This window comes from Pseudophryne corroboree, chromosome 5 (genome assembly GCF_028390025.1).
Source record: "Pseudophryne corroboree isolate aPseCor3 chromosome 5, aPseCor3.hap2, whole genome shotgun sequence".
NCBI lineage: Eukaryota > Metazoa > Chordata > Amphibia > Anura > Myobatrachidae > Pseudophryne > Pseudophryne corroboree.
This window is the reverse complement of record NC_086448.1, coordinates 144372759-144392446: the sequence shown is the minus strand read 5'-3', so window position 1 is coordinate 144392446 and position 19688 is coordinate 144372759. Positions and strand designations below refer to the sequence as shown.

At 45.3% G+C, this 19688-nt stretch overlaps 1 protein-coding gene across 1 annotated transcript in view; it reads right to left on the bottom strand.

Annotated features, from left to right (window-relative positions):
- The window catches only part of LOC134929574 (ATP-binding cassette sub-family B member 5-like), a 158680-nt gene that overhangs the window by 105967 nt on the left and 33025 nt on the right, over window positions 1–19688 (bottom strand). The window contains exon 11 of the mRNA XM_063925165.1: window positions 2673–2786. Within this exon, the coding sequence (XP_063781235.1) occupies window positions 2673–2786 (114 nt within the window). The remainder of the gene's footprint in view (window positions 1–2672; window positions 2787–19688) is intronic.

Genomic DNA, 19688 nt, shown 5'->3' with positions numbered 1-19688 from the left:
GAGCAGTGGCCTACTGTACCGTACTGCTATATATTATATACTGGTGGTCAGCAAACTGTGCAAAACTGAAATGCACCACAGGTATGGATGGATAGTACACTTGACGACACAGAGGTAGGTAGAGCAGTGGCCTACTGTACCGTACTGCTATATATTATATACTGGTGGTCAGCAAACTGTGCAAAACTGAAATGCACCACAGGTATGGATGGGTGGTCTTCTGTATGCCGACTGACGGGATCCCGGCGCACAGTATACCGGCGCCGGGATCCCGACAGCCGGCATACCGACACTTATTCTCCCTCGTGGGGGTCAACGACCCCCTGGTGGGAGAATAAAATAGTGTGGCGCTCGTAGCGCTCCACCGTGCCCGTAGCGTGGCGAGCGCAGCGAGCCCGCAAGGGGCTCATTTGCACTCGCCACACTGCTATATATATAGTTATACTGGTGGTCAGCAAAATTCTGTACTGTCCTCCTACTATATACTACAATGTAGCACAGATATGGAGCGTTTTTTAGGCAGAGTACGTATAATACTGGTGGTCACTGGTCAGCAAAACTCTGCACTGTCCTCCTACTATATAATACTGCTGGTCCCCAGTCCCCACAATAAAGCAATTAGCACGCCGAGCACAGATATTTGCAGCACAATGAGCACAGATATGGGCCCTCATTCCGAGTTGTTCGCTCGCTAGCTGCTTTTAGCAGCTTTGCACACGCTAAGCCGCCGCATACTGGGAGTGAATCTTAGCTTTGCAGAATTGCGATCGAAAGATTTGCATAATTGCGAATAGAAATTTCTTTGCAGTTTCTGAGTAGCTCGGGACTTACTCTGCCACTGTGATCAGTTCAGTCAGTTTCGTTCCTGGTTTGACGTCACAAACACACCCAGCGTTCGCCCAGACACTCCCCCGTTTCTCCAGCCACTCCCGCGTTTTTCCCAGAAACGGCAGCGTTTTTCCGCACACACCCATAAAACGGCCAGTTTCCGCCAAGAAACACCCACTTCCTGTCAATCACACTCCATACACCAGAACGAAGAAATTTCTTTGTTAAGCCGTGAGTAAAATACCTAACTTTTTGGCAAATTTACTTGGCGCAGACGCAGTGCGAACATTGCACATGCGCAGTTTGCGACAAATCGCTCCGTTGCAAAAACCACTAACGAGCGAACAACTCGGAATGTGGGCCATGGAGCGTTTTTCAGGCAGAGAACGTAGATATTTGCACTTGCAGCACACTGAGCACAGATATTTGCAGCACACTGAGCACAGATATTTGCAGCACACTGAGCACAGATATTTGCAGCACACTGAACATAGAAACTGAGAGGACGCCAGCCACGTCCTCTCACGATCATCTCCAATGCACGAGTGAAAAATGGCGGCGACGCGCGGCTCCTTATATAGAGTACGAATCTCGTGAGAATCCGACTGCGGGATGATGACGTTCGGGTGCTCTCGGGTTAACCGAGCAAGGCGGGAGGATCCGAGTCTGCTCGGAACCGTGTAAAAAAAGGTGAAGTTCGGGGGGGTTCGGATTCCGACTAACCGAACCCGCTCATCACTATCAAAAATACGTGTTCACTTTGAGTAATTGTAACTCATCTTCGCAATTTGTGTTGCTCCACTGTTTTGATGGGGTTGGAGGGGTACTGCTTATATGATTGATGAGTGGATTACCACCAACAGCCTATTTACTTGATATACATTAGAGACATGCAAACAGGTTACCACTTACCATTGGTTAAACATCTGCTTGTAAGTTGGTCGCCCACACGACTGATTGGTGGGCAACAACATTTGAGTTGCAATTAGGTTATTCATTTTAGGCAAAACAACAAAAAAGGGAGTACATACAAACTCCAACAAAAAACACTTTGGTTATATCTGTGGCGTTTGCTTAAATTAATTGTGAGTGGTGATGAATAGGACGATCAGACCGTTTGAATTAACCCTATTTTTAGATAAATTGAAGGTCTCCGGATACCTATATATATACACTTTTGTTATATTTTCGCTATAAATGTTTCTTGACTTATGATAAGTTGCATTTGGCTTTCTTAAATCAGCAGGGATATGCCGTAACATAACCTGGTGTATGTATCTGTATTTCTATGTATTTTTTTAAAAAAATTATGAATTAAAAGTTAATTTTAATTATATATCAATTTATGAATTTATAAGTGTGCCCCGGAAAAGGCATTTAGTCCCCTTTCCTTTGCATCTTACGCAAAAACCCTTTCTTGTATAGATCACATTATTTCCAAGCGCCGCCCGTCTATACACTGTAAACGGGAAGCCGGGTCAATGCGACCCAGCTACCGTTTACACAGCAGAGTTTGCTGGGTTGAGCACGTGTTCAACACTGCAAACTACCCGAGTTGGAATACCAGGTCACTCAACCCGGATTATTCCAACTCTGCCCTTTTACACCGAGCAGCAACATGGGTTATGTACGTTCATGTGCAATAACCCGTGGTATATGCTGGCGGTATAAAAGGGGTATTAGTCTGCCCAATGTTTCGAAAATGGCAATAATTTAAAAGGCAAAACCAACCTGGTTTTACCTGGTAAATGACTGTCACTTTAAAACATCAGGCAGAATCACTTGGAATTCGCTGATGTCTGCAAGTCACAGACTACTGCATTCACCCGTACTGTATGTCTTACCTGATCAATGATATCAAATATGTTATGAGCAGCTCCTCTTGCCACGGAAAACGCTTCAAAGTGAGAAGCCGCCTGGCCAATGCAAAAACTGCTGAGGACCACACTGAAGAAGACCTATACGGACAGAAAGAAACGAACAAACCGATGATTGTAAAAATTGATCACAAAATGTTAAAATGTTACTGAATAACAACTGTACTTTGTATGCACAGTTTATATGTTTTATATATATATATATATATATATATATATATATATATATATAAAACCTATTCTGTGCTCCGGCACTGGGCACTGCCCCGACAATGGGGCTGACTTGTTCCGGTGCCCTCCTCCAGGTATGAAAACCGAATGGATACCAACAAGAAAAAACGAGGCGGCACTCAGAGTCTTAAACCAACTAAAACTTGTAATGGTGCATATCAACGTTTCGGGGTCTCCCCCTTTGTCAGGATTAGTGCAATACAATACAGAGTGTGATTAAATAGAATTTACCCCCCACAAGGAACATCCCCTTCAGCGTGTGCCACTGGCCGCGCCGCCCCGGCGTCCAGCCCGTCATCCCCAGCGTCTCAGCGGAAGTGACGCGCCGGCGCCCGGGGGCGCGTCCATGACCACGCTGCCTAGCAACAAAGGAGAATGTAAACAACCTTAGGTAAACAACCTTTGAGCAACAATCACGATACTGTATCACTAAGGTTGTTTACATTCTCCTTTGTTGCTAGGCAGCGTGGTCATGGACGCGCCCCCGGGCGCCGGCGCGTCACTTCCGCTGAGACACTGGGGATGACGGGCTGGACGCCGGGACAGTGCGGCCAGTGGCACACGCTGAAGGGGATGTTCCTTGTGGGGGGTAAGTTCTATTTAATCACACTCTGTATTGTATTGCACTAATCCTGACGAAGGGGGAGACCCCGAAACGTTGATATTAGAGATGAGCGCCTGAAATTTTTCGGGTTTTGTGTTTTGGTTTTGGGTTCGGTTCCGCGGCCGTGTTTTGGGTTCGAACGCGTTTTGGCAAAACCTCACCGAATTTTTTTTGTCGGATTCGGGTGTGTTTTGGATTCGGGTGTTTTTTTCAAAAAACACTAAAAAACAGCTTAAATCATAGAATTTGGGGGTCATTTTGATCCCAAAGTATTATTAACCTCAAAAACCATAATTTACACTCATTTTCAGTCTATTCTGAATACCTCACACCTCACAATATTATTTTTAGTCCTAAAATTTGCACCGAGGTCGCTGTGTGAGTAAGATAAGCGACCCTAGTGGCCGACACAAACACCGGGCCCATCTAGGAGTGGCACTGCAGTGTCACGCAGGATGTCCCTTCCAAAAAACCCTCCCCAAACAGCACATGACGCAAAGAAAAAAAGAGGCGCAATGAGGTAGCTGTGTGAGTAAGATTAGCGACCCTAGTGGCCGACACAAACACCGGGCCCATCTAGGAGTGGCACTGCAGTGTCACGCAGGATGTCCCTTCCAAAAAACCCTCCCCAAACAGCACATGACGCAAAGAAAAAAAGAGGCGCAATGAGGTAGCTGACTGTGTGAGTAAGATTAGCGACCCTAGTGGCCGACACAAACACCGGGCCCATCTAGGAGTGGCACTGCAGTGTCACGCAGGATGTCCCTTCCAAAAAACCCTCCCCAATCAGCACATGATGCAAAGAAAAAGAAAAGAAAAAAGAGGTGCAAGATGGAATTGTCCTTGGGCCCTCCCACCCACCCTTATGTTGTATAAACAAAACAGGACATGCACACTTTAACCAACCCATCATTTCAGTGACAGGGTCTGCCACACGACTGTGACTGATATGACGGGTTGGTTTGGACCCCCCCCAAAAAAGAAGCAATTAATCTCTCCTTGCACAAACTGGCTCTACAGAGGCAAGATGTCCACCTCATCTTCACCCTCCGATATATCACCGTGTACATCCCCCTCCTCACAGATTATCAATTTGTCCCCACTGGAATCCACCATCTCAGCTCCCTGTGTACTTTGTGGAGGCAATTGCTGCTGGTCAATGTCTCCGCGGAGGAATTGATTATAATTCATTTTAATGAACATCATCTTCTCCACATTTTCTGGATGTAACCTCGTACGCCGATTGCTGACAAGGTGAGCGGCGGCACTAAACACTCTTTCGGAGTACACACTTGTGGGAGGGCAACTTAGGTAGAATAAAGCCAGTTTGTGCAAGGGCCTCCAAATTGCCTCTTTTTCCTGCCAGTATAAGTACGGACTGTGTGACGTGCCTACTTGGATGCGGTCACTCATATAATCCTCCACCATTCTATCAATGTTGAGAGAATCATATGCAGTGACAGTAGACGACATGTCCGTAATCGTTGTCGGGTCCTTCAGTCCGGACCAGATGTCAGCATCAGCAGTCGCTCCAGACTGCCCTGCATCACCGCCAGCGGGTGGGCTCGGAATTCTGAGCCTTTTCCTCGCACCCCCAGTTGCGGGAGAATGTGAAGGAGGAGATGTTGACAGGTCGCGTTCCGCTTGACTTGACAATTTTGTCACCAGCAGGTCTTTCAACCCCAGCAGACCTGTGTCTGCCGGAAAGAGAGATCCAAGGTAGGCTTTAAATCTAGGATCGAGCACGGTGGCCAAAATGTAGTGCTCTGATTTCAACAGATTGACCACCCGTGAATCCTTGTTAAGCGAATTAAGGGCTGCATCCACAAGTCCCACATGCCTAGCGGAATCGCTCTGTTTTAGCTCCTTCTCTAATGTCTCCAATTTCTTCTGCAAAAGCCTGATGAGGGGAATGACCTGACTCAGGCTGGCAGTGTCTGAACTGACTTCACGTGTGGCAAGTTCAAAGGGTTGCAGAACCTTGCACAACGTTGAAATCATTCTCCACTGCACTTGAGACAGGTGCATTCCACCTACTATATCGTGCTCAATTGTATAGGCTTGAATGGCCTTTTGCTGCTCCTCCAACCTCTGAAGCATATAGAGGGTTGAATTCCACCTCGTTACCACTTCTTGCTTCAGATGATGGCAGGGCAGGTTCAGTAGTTTTTGGTGGTGCTCCAGTCTTCTGTACGTGGTGCCTGTACGCCGAAAGTGTCCCGCATTTTTTCTGGCCACCGACAGCATCTCTTGCACGCCCCTGTCGTTTTTTAAAAAATTCTGCACCACCAAATTCAAGGTATGTGCAAAACATGGGACGTGCTGGAATTTGCCCATATTTAATGCACACACAATATTGCTGGCGTTGTCCGATGCCACAAATCCACAGGAGAGTCCAATTGGGGTAAGCCATTCCGCGATGATCTTCCTCAGTTGCCGTAAGAGGTTTTCAGCTGTGTGCGTATTCTGGAAAGCGGTGATACAAAGCGTAGCCTGCCTAGGAAAGAGTTGGCGTTTGCAAGATGCTGCTACTGGTGCCGCCGCTGCTGTTCTTGCGGCGGGAGTCCATACATCTACCCAGTGGGCTGTCACAGTCATATAGTCCTGACCCTGCCCTGCTCCACTTGTCCACATGTCCGTGGTTAAGTGGACATTGGGTACAACTGCATTTTTTAGGACACTGGTGAGTCTTTTTCTGACGTCCGTGTACATTCTCGGTATCGCCTGCCTAGAGAAGTGGAACCTAGATGGTATTTGGTAACGGGGGCACACTGCCTCAATAAATTGTCTAGTTCCCTGTGAACTAACGGCGGATACCGGACGCACGTCTAACACCAACATAGTTGTCAAGGACTCAGTTATCCGCTTTGCAGTAGGATGACTGCTGTGATATTTCATCTTCCTCGCAAAGGACTGTTGAACAGTCAATTGCTTACTGGAAGTAGTACAAGTGGGCTTACGACTTCCCCTCTGGGATGACCATCGACTCCCAGCGGCAACAACAGCAGCGCCAGCAGCAGTAGGCGTTACACGCAAGGATGCATCGGAGGAATCCCAGGCAGGAAAGGACTCGTCAGAATTGCCAGTGACATGGCCTGCAGGACTATTGGCATTCCTGGGGAAGGAGGAAATTGACACTGAGGGAGTTGGTGGGGTGGTTTGCGTGAGCTTGGTTACAAGAGGAAGGGATTTACTGGTCAGTGGACTGCTTCCGCTGTCACCCAAAGTTTTTGAACTTGTCACTGACTTATTATGAATGCGCTGCAGGTGACGTATAAGGGAGGATGTTCCGAGGTGGTTAACGTCCTTACCCCTACTTATTACAGCTTGACAAAGGGAACACACGGCTTGACACCTGTTGTCCGCATTTCTGGTGAAATACCTCCACACCGAAGAGCTGATTTTTTTGGTATTTTCACCTGGCATGTCAACGGCCATATTCCTCCCACGGACAACAGGTGTCTCCCCGGGTGCCTGACTTAAACAAACCACCTCACCATCAGAATCCTCCTGGTCAATTTCCTCCCCAGCGCCAGCAACACCCATATCCTCCTCATCCTGGTGTACTTCAACACTGACATCTTCAATCTGACTATCAGGAACTGGACTGCGGGTGCTCCTTCCAGCACTTGCAGGGGGCGTGCAAATGGTGGAAGGCGCATGCTCTTCACGTCCAGTGTTGGGAAGGTCAGGCATCGCAACCGACACAATTGGACTCTCCTTGTGGATTTGGGATTTCAAAGAACGCACAGTTCTTTGCGGTGCTTTTGCCAGCTTGAGTCTTTTCAGTTTTCTAGCGAGAGGCTGAGTGCTTCCATCCTCATGTGAAGCTGAACCACTAGCCATGAACATAGGCCAGGGCCTCAGCCGTTCCTTGCCACTCCGTGTGGTAAATGGCATATTGGCAAGTTTACGCTTCTCCTCCGACAATTTTATTTTAGGTTTTGGAGTCCTTTTTTTACTGATATTTGGTGTTTTGGTTTTGACATGCTCTGTACTATGCCATTGGGCATCGGCCTTGGCAGACGACGTTGCTGGCATTTCATCGTCTCGGCCATGACTAGTGGCAGCAGCTTCAGCACGAGGTGGAAGTGGATCTTGATCTTTCCCTAATTTTGGAACCTCAACATTTTTGTTCTCCATATTTTAATAGGCACAACTAAAAGGCACCTCAGGTAAACAATGGAGATGGATGGATTGGATACTAGTATACAATTATGGACGGGCTGCCGAGTGCCGACACAGAGGAAGCCACAGCCGTGAACTACCGCACTGTACTGTGTCTGCTGCTAATATATAGACTGGTTGATAAAGAGATAGTATACTCGTAACTAGTATGTATGTATAAAGAAAGAAAAAAAAACCACGGTTAGGTGGTATATACAATTATGGACGGGCTGCCGAGTGCCGACACAGAGGTAGCCAAAGCCGTGAACTACCGCACTGTACTGTGTCTGCTGCTAATATATAGACTGGTTGATAAAGAGATAGTATACTCGTAACTAGTATGTATGTATAAAGAAAGAAAAAAAAACCACGGTTAGGTGGTATATACAATTATGGACGGGCTGCCGAGTGCCGACACAGAGGTAGCCACAGCCGTGAACTACCGCACTGTACTGTGTCTGCTGCTAATATATAGACTGGTTGATAAAGAGATAGTATACTCGTAACTAGTATGTATGTATAAAGAAAGAAAAAAAAACCACGGTTAGGTGGTATATACAATTATGGACGGGCTGCCGAGTGCCGACACAGAGGTAGCCACAGCCGTGAACTACCGCACTGTACTGTGTCTGCTGCTAATATATAGACTGGTTGATAAAGAGATAGTATACTCGTAACTAGTATGTATGTATAAAGAAAGAAAAAAAAACCACGGTTAGGTGGTATATACAATTATGGACGGGCTGCCGAGTGCCGACACAGAGGTAGCCACAGCCGTGAACTACCGCACTGTACTGTGTCTGCTGCTAATATATAGACTGGTTGATAAAGAGATAGTATACTCGTAACTAGTATGTATGTATAAAGAAAGAAAAAAAAACCACGGTTAGGTGGTATATACAATTATGGACGGGCTGCCGAGTGCCGACACAGAGGTAGCCACAGCCGTGAACTACCGCACTGTACTGTGTCTGCTGCTAATATATAGACTGGTTGATAAAGAGATAGTATACTCGTAACTAGTATGTATGTATAAAGAAAGAAAAAAAAACCACGGTTAGGTGGTATATACAATTATGGACGGGCTGCCGAGTGCCGACACAGAGGTAGCCACAGCCGTGAACTACCGCACTGTACTGTGTCTGCTGCTAATATAGACTGGTTGATAAAGAGATAGTATACTCGTAACTAGTATGTATGTATAAAGAAAGAAAAAAAACCCACGGTTAGGTGGTATATACAATTATGGACGGGCTGCCGAGTGCCGACACAGAGGTAGCCACAGCCGTGAACTACCGCACTGTACTGTGTCTGCTGCTAATATATAGACTGGTTGATAAAGAGATAGTATACTCGTAACTAGTATGTATGTATAAAGAAAGAAAAAAAAACCACGGTTAGGTGGTATATACAATTATGGACGGGCTGCCGAGTGCCGACACAGAGGTAGCCACAGCCGTGAACTACCGCACTGTACTGTGTCTGCTGCTAATATATAGACTGGTTGATAAAGAGATAGTATACTCGTAACTAGTATGTATGTATAAAGAAAGAAAAAAAAACCACGGTTAGGTGGTATATACAATTATGGACGGGCTGCCGAGTGCCGACACAGAGGTAGCCACAGCCGTGAACTACCGCACTGTACTGTGTCTGCTGCTAATATATAGACTGGTTGATAAAGAGATAGTATACTCGTAACTAGTATGTATGTATAAAGAAAGAAAAAAAAACCACGGTTAGGTGGTATATACAATTATGGACGGGCTGCCGAGTGCCGACACAGAGGTAGCCACAGCCGTGAACTACCGCACTGTACTGTGTCTGCTGCTAATATATAGACTGGTTGATAAAGAGATAGTATACTCGTAACTAGTATGTATGTATAAAGAAAGAAAAAAAAACCACGGTTAGGTGGTATATACAATTATGGACGGGCTGCCGAGTGCCGACACAGAGGTAGCCACAGCCGTGAACTACCGCACTGTACTGTGTCTGCTGCTAATATATAGACTGGTTGATAAAGAGATAGTATACTCGTAACTAGTATGTATGTATAAAGAAAGAAAAAAAAACCACGGTTAGGTGGTATATACAATTATGGACGGGCTGCCGAGTGCCGACACAGAGGTAGCCACAGCCGTGAACTACCGCACTGTACTGTGTCTGCTGCTAATATATAGACTGGTTGATAAAGAGATAGTATACTCGTAACTAGTATGTATGTATAAAGAAAGAAAAAAAAACCACGGTTAGGTGGTATATACAATTATGGACGGGCTGCCGAGTGCCGACACAGAGGTAGCCACAGCCGTGAACTACCGCACTGTACTGTGTCTGCTGCTAATATATAGACTGGTTGATAAAGAGATAGTATACTCGTAACTAGTATGTATGTATAAAGAAAGAAAAAAAAACCACGGTTAGGTGGTATATACAATTATGGACGGGCTGCCGAGTGCCGACACAGAGGTAGCAACAGCCGTGAACTACCGCACTGTACTGTGTCTGCTGCTAATATATAGACTGGTTGATAAAGAGATAGTATACTCGTAACTAGTATGTATGTATGTATAATGAAAGAAAAAAAAACCACGGTTAGGTGGTATATACAATTATGGACGGGCTGCCGAATGCCGACATAGAGGTAGCCACAGCCGTGAACTACCGCACTGTACTGTGTCTGCTGCTAATATATAGACTGGTTGATAAAGAGATAGTATACTCGTAACTAGTATGTATGTATAAAGAAAGAAAAAAAAACCACGGTTAGGTGGTATATACAATTATGGACGGGCTGCCGAGTGCCGACACAGAGGTAGCCACAGCCGTGAACTACCGCACTGTACTGTGTCTGCTGCTAATATAGACTGGTTGATAAAGAGATAGTATACTCGTAACTAGTATGTATGTATAAAGAAAGAGAAAAAAACCACGGTTAGGTGGTATATACAATTATGGACGGGCTGCCGAGTGCCGACACAGAGGTAGCCACAGCCGTGAACTACCGCACTGTACTGTGTCTGCTGCTAATATAGACTGGTTGATAAAGAGATAGTATACTACTAATATTATATATACTGGTGGTCAGGTCACTGGTCACTAGTCACACTGGCAGTGGCACTCCTGCAGCAAAAGTGTGCACTGTTTTAATATAATATTATGTACTCCTGGCTCCTGCTATAACCTATAACTGGCACTGCAGTAGTGCTCCCCAGTCTCCCCCACAATTATAAGCTGTGTGAGCTGAGCAGTCAGACAGATATATAATATATATAGATGATGCAGCACACTGGCCTGAGCCTGAGCAGTGCACACAGATATGGTATGTGACTGACTGAGTCACTGTGTGTATCGCTTTTTTCAGGCAGAGAACGGATATATTAAATAAACTGCACTGTGTGTCTGGTGGTCACTCACTATATAATATATTATGTACTCCTGGCTCCTGCTATAACCTATAACTGGCACTGCAGTAGTGCTCCCCAGTCTCCCCCACAATTATAAGCTGTGTGAGCTGAGCAGTCAGACAGATAATCAGATATATATAATATTATATATAGATAATAGATGATGCAGCACACTGGCCTGAGCCTGAGCAGTGCACACAGATATGGTATGTGACTGAGTCACTGTGTGCTGTGTATCGCTTTTTTCAGGCAGAGAACGGATTATAAATAAAACTGGTGGTCACTATCAGCAAAACTCTGCACTGTACTGAGTACTCCTAATGCTCCCCAAAATTAGTAAATCAAGTGTCTCTCTAATCTATTCTAAACGGAGAGGACGCCAGCCACGTCCTCTCCCTATCAATCTCAATGCACGTGTGAAAATGGCGGCGACGCGCGGCTCCTTATATAGAATCCGAGTCTCGCGATAGAATCCGAGCCTCGCGAGAATCCGACAGCGTCATGATGACGTTCGGGCGCGCTCGGGTTAACCGAGCAAGGCGGGAAGATCCGAGTCGCTCGGACCCGTGAAAAAAAACATGAAGTTCGTGCGGGTTCGGATTCAGAGAAACCGAACCCGCTCATCTCTAGTTGATATGCACCATTACAAGTTTTAGTTGGTTTAAGACTCTGAGTGCCGCCTAATTTTTTCTTGTTGGTATATATATATATATATATATATATCAGTCCACTGTAGGCGGCACACTGGTCACAAAAGGTACAAAACAGCAGGTTGCAGCAACAACGTTTCGAAGTTTATTCTTCGTCCTCAGGTTACAAAATAACAGAGAAAGACATACCTTTTTATTCCCCCCACACATGTGCAGTGAGCTCCAGAGTGGTTCTGGCATTCTGACGCCCATTAGTGACATCATCCAGCCTCCCCGCCTACCAGAAGCATCACACTGAGATAGTATCAAAATACTATCAACAAGTAGTATAGTGAAAATGACTCACCTTTCATTTAAAAACATTTCAGGACTCACAGTTAAAAACAACACATAAGACAGAGACAGATGCGGTGTATATACAAAACAGCATGTGCAGTCACCATCTAAACTCCACAGCTACCCCCACAGGTGCTGATGATCGTCAAAGACTTGCTCATTAACTCATTCAAAGCTGCACATGATGGATACTCACTACATGGGCTATAAGAAACTATGTAAACCCAGAGATTCATTAAGCCCTTTAGGTGCTAGGGTCTGCAACTCATAAATCCATTTAGATTCTTTTTGCAACAAACGTAAGGATCTATTGCCCCCTCTTAATCTAGCTGGTTCATGATCAATAATCATATATTTTAGGCAGGGTATGCTGTGCCTAGCCTGCATAAAATGACGAGCGACCGGCTGGTCACTTGTACCATGTTGAATTGCATTCCTGATGGCCATTTTATGATTAGCCATACGCTCCCTCAATGTACGGTCGGTTTTACAGACATAATGAAGTCCGCAAGGACAACTGATCAGATAGATGATAAATTTAGTAGTACATGTGACTCTATAATTAATACTATATTTCCTACCACTAAACGGATGATTAAAGGTATTGCCAGTCAGAAGAGACCTACAAGTGATGCAATTTAAACATCTAAAACAACCCTTGCGCAGGGACAAAAACATATTTTGTTCACTTTGACTGGATTGTAACCCCGTTACATCTGTTTTGACTACCCAATCCCTTAAATTTCTTCCTCTCGTATAAGTGGGCATGATAGTGATATCCGTCAGATTTAGATCTTTGTCGGTCTGTATAATTGGCCACAATTGTAGCAGCAAAAGGGAAAACCCTTATGCAGGATAGACATTCCCTGTTGCTAGCTAAGAAAACGAAACCTGTTTCTAAACGCTTACCATGGGTTAATCATTTCAACACTGATAGTACATCAATTGCCCGTACAGCGAAAGCGTTGTGGCCAATTGTACAGACCGACAAAGATCTAAATCTGACGGATATCACTATCATGCCCACTTATACGAGAGGAAGAAATTTAAGGGATTGGGTAGTCAAAACAGATGTAACGGGGTTACAATCCAGTCAAAGTGAACAAAATATGTTTTTGTCCCTGCGCAAGGGTTGTTTTAGATGTTTAAATTGCATCACTTGTAGGTCTCTTCTGACTGGCAATACCTTTAATCATCCGTTTAGTGGTAGGAAATATAGTATTAATTATAGAGTCACATGTACTACTAAATTTATCATCTATCTGATCAGTTGTCCTTGCGGACTTAATTATGTCTGTAAAACCGACCGTACATTGAGGGAGCGTATGGCTAATCATAAAATGGCCATCAGGAATGCAATTCAACATGGTACAAGTGACCAGCCGGTCGCTCGTCATTTTATGCAGGCTAGGCACAGCATACCCTGCCTAAAATATATGATTATTGATCATGAACCAGCTAGATTAAGAGGGGGCAATAGATCCTTACGTTTGTTGCAAAAAGAATCTAAATGGATTTATGAGTTGCAGACCCTAGCACCTAAAGGGCTTAATGAATCTCTGGGTTTACATAGTTTCTTATAGCCCATGTAGTGAGTATCCATCATGTGCAGCATTGAATGAGTTAATGAGCAAGTCTTTGACGATCATCAGCACCTGTGGGGGTAGCTGTGGAGTTTAGATGGTGACTGCACATGCTGTTTTGTATATACACCGCATCTGTCTCTGTCTTATGTGTTGTTTTTAACTGTGAGTCCTGAAATGTTTTTAAATGAAAGGTGAGTCATTTTCACTATACTACTTGTTGATAGTATTTTGATACTATCTCAGTGTGATGCTTCTGGTAGGCGGGGAGGCTGGATGATGTCACTAATGGGCGTCAGAATGCCAGAACCACTCTGGAGCTCACTGCACATGTGTGGGGGGAATAAAAAGGTATGTCTTTCTCTGTTATTTTGTAACCTGAGGACGAAGAATAAACTTCGAAACGTTGTTGCTGCAACCTGCTGTTTTGTACCTTTAGTGACCAGTGTGCCGCCTACAGTGGACTGTTGTATTGACCCGTGGCTCTGCGGGTCTAGGAGGGCACCGGGACTGAGTTATTTGTACCTAGGAGTGCTGCCAAAAGTCGTTTGTGTATATATATATATATATATATATATATATATATATATATATATATATATTATGCTCTCTGATGTAGGAATAAATTTCTGAAACGTTAGAATCCACATTGCCGTTGTTTGATAATTTGTCCATGAAATCAAACTGAGTCTCGCTTCTATTGCAAAATCTAATATATAAAAATGAAAATTTGTCTGTCCTTCTGTCTTTCTATTCAAATCCACAGTTTACAAGCGAAGAAAGTGAAATTTTACAGACAAGCATATTAAAACATGGCGGAGGCAACTAAAACAATTTGAAATCCCTACCACCGCTAGGGGGGCAGACAGCAGCACAGAGTATATCAGGAGACACCATAACTCCGGAAATTGCTGCAGCAATGTACTCAAAAATTGGTACACATATGCCTTACAATCTGGCAACAAACACTGTGGGAGGAAGACACCCCTAGCACCCCTAGGGGTGGGACAGCAGAATAGAGTATGTCAGCAGACAGCAAAACTGTGGAAGGCCTGGAGCAATTTACACCAACCTTGGAACACATGTGACTTAAAATCAGAGGATCAGAGTTCAGGAGCCAGAGCAATCCACCAACAACAAATATAAAACTGCATACTCGGAGTGTGGAGCTGGAGCAGGGACCAGTTGCTGGAAGGCTAATATGTCTGGTTCTGGGCATAGTGGAGAAGAGTGTCAACCAAAAGGGGAGAGTCCCAGCTTTTGGACTATGCCCTCAGAAACACTCTAAGTCAGTAGTTCCCAAACTTCTTAGAATCATGGCACTCTAATGTATCAGAATTTTAATCACGGCACCCCTAGGCCAAAACTTACTTAGCAAGAAATTTTGAAATAAATATTAAATCAAAAATTGTGTTTATGTCACCTTTAGGTTCCGTTATGTGGTGAGGAACAAGATTTGCTTCTGTTTGTCCACATGTTTTATGATTGGCAGTAGTGATGAGCACCGGACATTTTTTGGGTTTTGTGTTTTGGTTTTGGATTCGGTTCCGTGGCCGTGTTTTGGATTCGGACGCGTTTTGGCAAAACCTCCCTGAAATTTTTTTGTCGGATTCGGGTGTGCTTTGGATTAGGGTGTTTTTTTACAAAAACCCCTCAAAAACAGCTTAAATCATAGAATTTGGGGGTCATTTTGATCCCATAGTATTATTAACCTCAATAACCATAATTTACACTCATTTCCAGTCTACCTCACACCTCACAATATTATTTTTAGTCCTAAAATTTGCACCGAGGTCGCTGGATGACTAAGCTAAGCGACCCAAGTGGCCGACACAAACACCTGGCCCATCTAGGAGTGGCACTGCAGTGTCAGACAGGATGGCAGATTAAAAAAAAATTGTCCCCAAACAGCACATGATGCAAAGAAAAAAAGAGGTGCACCAAGGTCGCTGGATGGCTAAGCTAAGCATCATAAGTGACCGACACAAACACCTGGCCCATCTAGGAGTGGCACTGCAGTGTCAGGCAGGATGTCACTTCAAAAAAATAGTCCCCAAACAGCACATGATGCAAAGAAAAATGAAAGAAAAAAGAGGTGCAAGATGGAATTGTCCTTGGGCCCTCCCACCCACCCTTATGTTGTATAAACAGGACATGCACACTTTAACGAACCCATCATTTCAGCGACAGGGTCTGCCACACGACTGTGACTGAAATGACTGGTTGGTTTGGGCCCCCACCAAAAAAGAAGCAATTTATCTCTCCTTGCACAAACTGGCTCTACAGAGGCCAGATGTCCACCTCCTCCTCATCGTCCGATTCCTCACCCCTTTCACTGTGTACATCCCCCTCCTCACAGATTATTAATTCGTCCCCACTGGAATCCACCATCTCAGGTCCCTGTGTACTTTCTGGAGGCAATTGCTGCTGGTGAATGTCTCCACGGAGGAATTGATTATAATTCATTTCGATGAACATCATCTTCTCCACATTTTCTGGAAGTAACCTCGTACGCCGATTGCTGACAAGGTGAGTGGTTGCACTAAACACTCTTTCGGAGTACACACTGGAGGGGGGGCAACTTAGGTAAAATAAAGCCAGTTTCTGCAAGGGCCTCCAAATTGCCTCTTTTAACTGACAGTATATGTATGGACTGTCTGACGTGCCTACTTGGATGCGGTCACTCATATAATCCTCCACCATTCTTTCAATGGTGACAGAATCATATGCAGTGACAGTAGACGACATGTCAGTAATCGTTGGCAGGTCCTTCAGTCCGGACCAGATGTCAGCACTCGCTCCAAACTGCCCTGCATCACCGCCAGCGGGTGGGCTCAGAATTCTTAGCCTTTTCCTCGCAGCCCCAGTTGTGGGAGAATGTGAAGGAGGAGCTGTTGACGGGTCACGTTCCGCTTGACTTGACAATTTTCTCACCAGCAGGTCTTTGAACCTTTGCAGACTTGTGTCTGCCAGAAAGAGAGATACAACGTAGGTTTTAAATCAAGGATCGAGCACGGTGGCCAAAATGTAGTGCTCTGATTTCAACAGATTGACCACCCGTGAATCCTGGTTAAGCGAATTAAGGGCTCCATCCACAAGTCCCACATGCCTAGCGGAATCGCTCTGTTTTAGCTCCTCCTTCAATATCTCCAGCTTCTTCTGCAAAAGCCTGATGAGGGGAATGACCTGACTCAGGCTGGCAGTGTCTGAACTGACTTCACGTGTGGCAAGTTCAAAGGGTTGCAGAACCTTGCACAACGTTGAAATCATTCTCCACTGCACTTGAGTCAGGTGTATTCCCCCTCCTTTGCCTATATCGTAGGTAGATGTATAGGCTTGAATGGCCTTTTGCTGCTCCTCCATCCTCTGAAGCATATAGAGGGTTGAATTCCACCTCATTACCACCTCTTGCTTCAGATGATGGCAGGGCAGGTTCAGGACTATTTGCTGGTGCTCCAGTCTTCGGCACACGGTGGCTGAATGCCGAAAGTGGCCCGCAATTCTTCGGGCCACCGAAAGCATCTCTTGCACGCCCCTGTCGTTTTTTAAATAATTCTGCACCACCAAATTCAATGTATGTGCAAAACATGGGACGTGCTGGAATTTGCCCAGATGTAATGCACGCACAATATTGGTGGCGTTGTCCGATGTCACAAATCCCCAGGAGAGTCCAATTGGGGTAAGCTATTCTGCGATGATGTTCCTCAGTTTCCGTAAGAGGTTGTCAGCTGTGTGCCTCTTCTGGAAAGCGGTGATACAAAGCGTAGCCTGCCTAGGAACGAGTTGGCATTTGCGAGATGCTGCTATTTGTGCCGCCGCTGCTGTTCTTGCTGCGGGAGGCAATACATCTACCCAGTGGGCTGTCACAGTCATATAGTCCTGAGTCTGCCCTGCTCCACTTGTTCACATGTCCGTGGTTACGTGGACATTGGGTACAACTGCATTTTTTAGGACACTGGTGACTCTTTTTCTGACGTCTGTGTACATTTTCGGTATCGCCTGCCTAGAGAAATGGAACCTAGATGGTAGTTGGTACCGGGGACACAGTACCTCAATCAAGTCTGTAGTTGCCTGTGAATTAACGGTGAATACCGGAAACACGTTTCTCACCACCCAGGCTGCCAAGGCCTGAGTTATCCGCTTTGCAGCAGGATGACTGCTGTGATATTTCATCTTCCTCGCAAAAAACTGTTGGACAGTCAATTGCTTACTGGAAGTAGTACAAGTGGTCTTCCGACTTCCCCTCTGGGATGACGATCGACTCCCAGCAGCAACAAGAGCAGTGCCAGCAGCAGTAGGCTTTATACTCAAGGATGCATCGGAGGAATCCCAGGCAGGAGAGGACTCGTCAGACTTGACAGTGACATGGCCTGCAGGACTATTGGCTTTCCTGTGTAAAGAGGAAATTGACACTGAGGGAGTTGGTGGTGTGGTTTGCAGGAGCTTGGTTACAAGAGGAAGGGATTTAGTGGTCAGTGGACTGCTTCTGCTGTCACCCAAAGTTTTTGAACTTGTCACTAACTTCTGATGAATGCGCTCCAGGTGACGCATAAGGGAGGATGTTCCTAGGTTGTTAACGTCCTTACCCCTACTTATTACAGCTTGACAAAGGCAACAAACGGCTTGACACCAGTTGTCTGCATTTCTGTTGAAATAATTCCACACCGAAGAGGTGATTTTTTTTGTATTTTGACCAGGCATGTCAATGGCCATATTCGTCCCACAGACAACAGGTGTCTCCCCGGGTGCCTGACTTAAACAAACCACCTCACCATCAGAATCCTCCTTGTCAATTTCCTCCCCAGCGCCAGCAACACCCATATCCTCATCCTAGTGTACTTCAACAGTGACATCTTCAATTGGACTATCAGGACCTGGACTGCGGGTGCTCCTTCCAGCACTTGCAGGGGTGTGCAAATGGTGGAAGGCGCATCCTCTTCCCATCCAGTGTTGGGAAGGTCAGGCGTCGCAACCGACACAATTGGACTCTCCTTGGGGATTTGTGATTTAGAAGAACGCACAGTTCTTTGCTGTGCTTTTGCCATCTTAACTCTTTTAAGTTTTCTAGCAGGAGTATGAGTGCTTCCATCCTCAGGTGAAGCTGAACCACTAGCCTTGAACATAGGCCAGGGCCTCAGCCATTCCTTGCCACTCTGTGTCGTAAATGGTACATTGGCAAGTTTACGCTTCTCCTCAGACGATTTTGATTTAGATTTTTGGGTCATTTTAATGTGTGGAATTATATGCCAGTATCAATAGCAATGGCCTACTACTATATATACTGCGCACAACTGAAATGCACCACAGGTATGGATGGATAGTATACTTGACGACACAGAGGTAGGTAGAGCAGTGGCCTTCTGTACCGTACTGCTATATATTATATACTGGTGGTCAGCAAACTGTGCAAAACTGAAATGCACCACAGGTATGGATGGATAGTATAATTGACGACACAGAGGTAGGTAGAGCAGTGGCCTTCTGTACCGTACTGCTATATATTATATACTGGTGGTCAGCAAACTGTGCAAAACTGAAATGCACCACAGGTATGGATGGATAGTATACTTGACGACACAGAGGTAGGTAGAGCAGTGGCCTTCTGTACCGTACTGCTATATATTATATACTGGTGGTCAGCAAACTGTGCAAAACTGAAATGCACCACAGGTATGGATGGATAGTATAATTGACGACACAGAGGTAGGTAGAGCAGTGGCCTTCTGTACCGTACTGCTATATATTATATACTGGTGGTCAGCAAACTGTGCAAAACTGAAATGCACCACAGGTATGGATGGATAGTATACTTGACGACACAGAGGTAGGTAGAGCAGTGGCCTACTGTACCGTACTGCTATATATTATATACTGGTGGTCAGCAAACTGTGCAAAACTGAAATGTACTACAGGTATGGATGGATAGTATAATTGACGACACAGAGGTAGGTAGAGCAGTGGCCTTCTGTACCGTACTGCTATATATTATATACTGGTGGTCA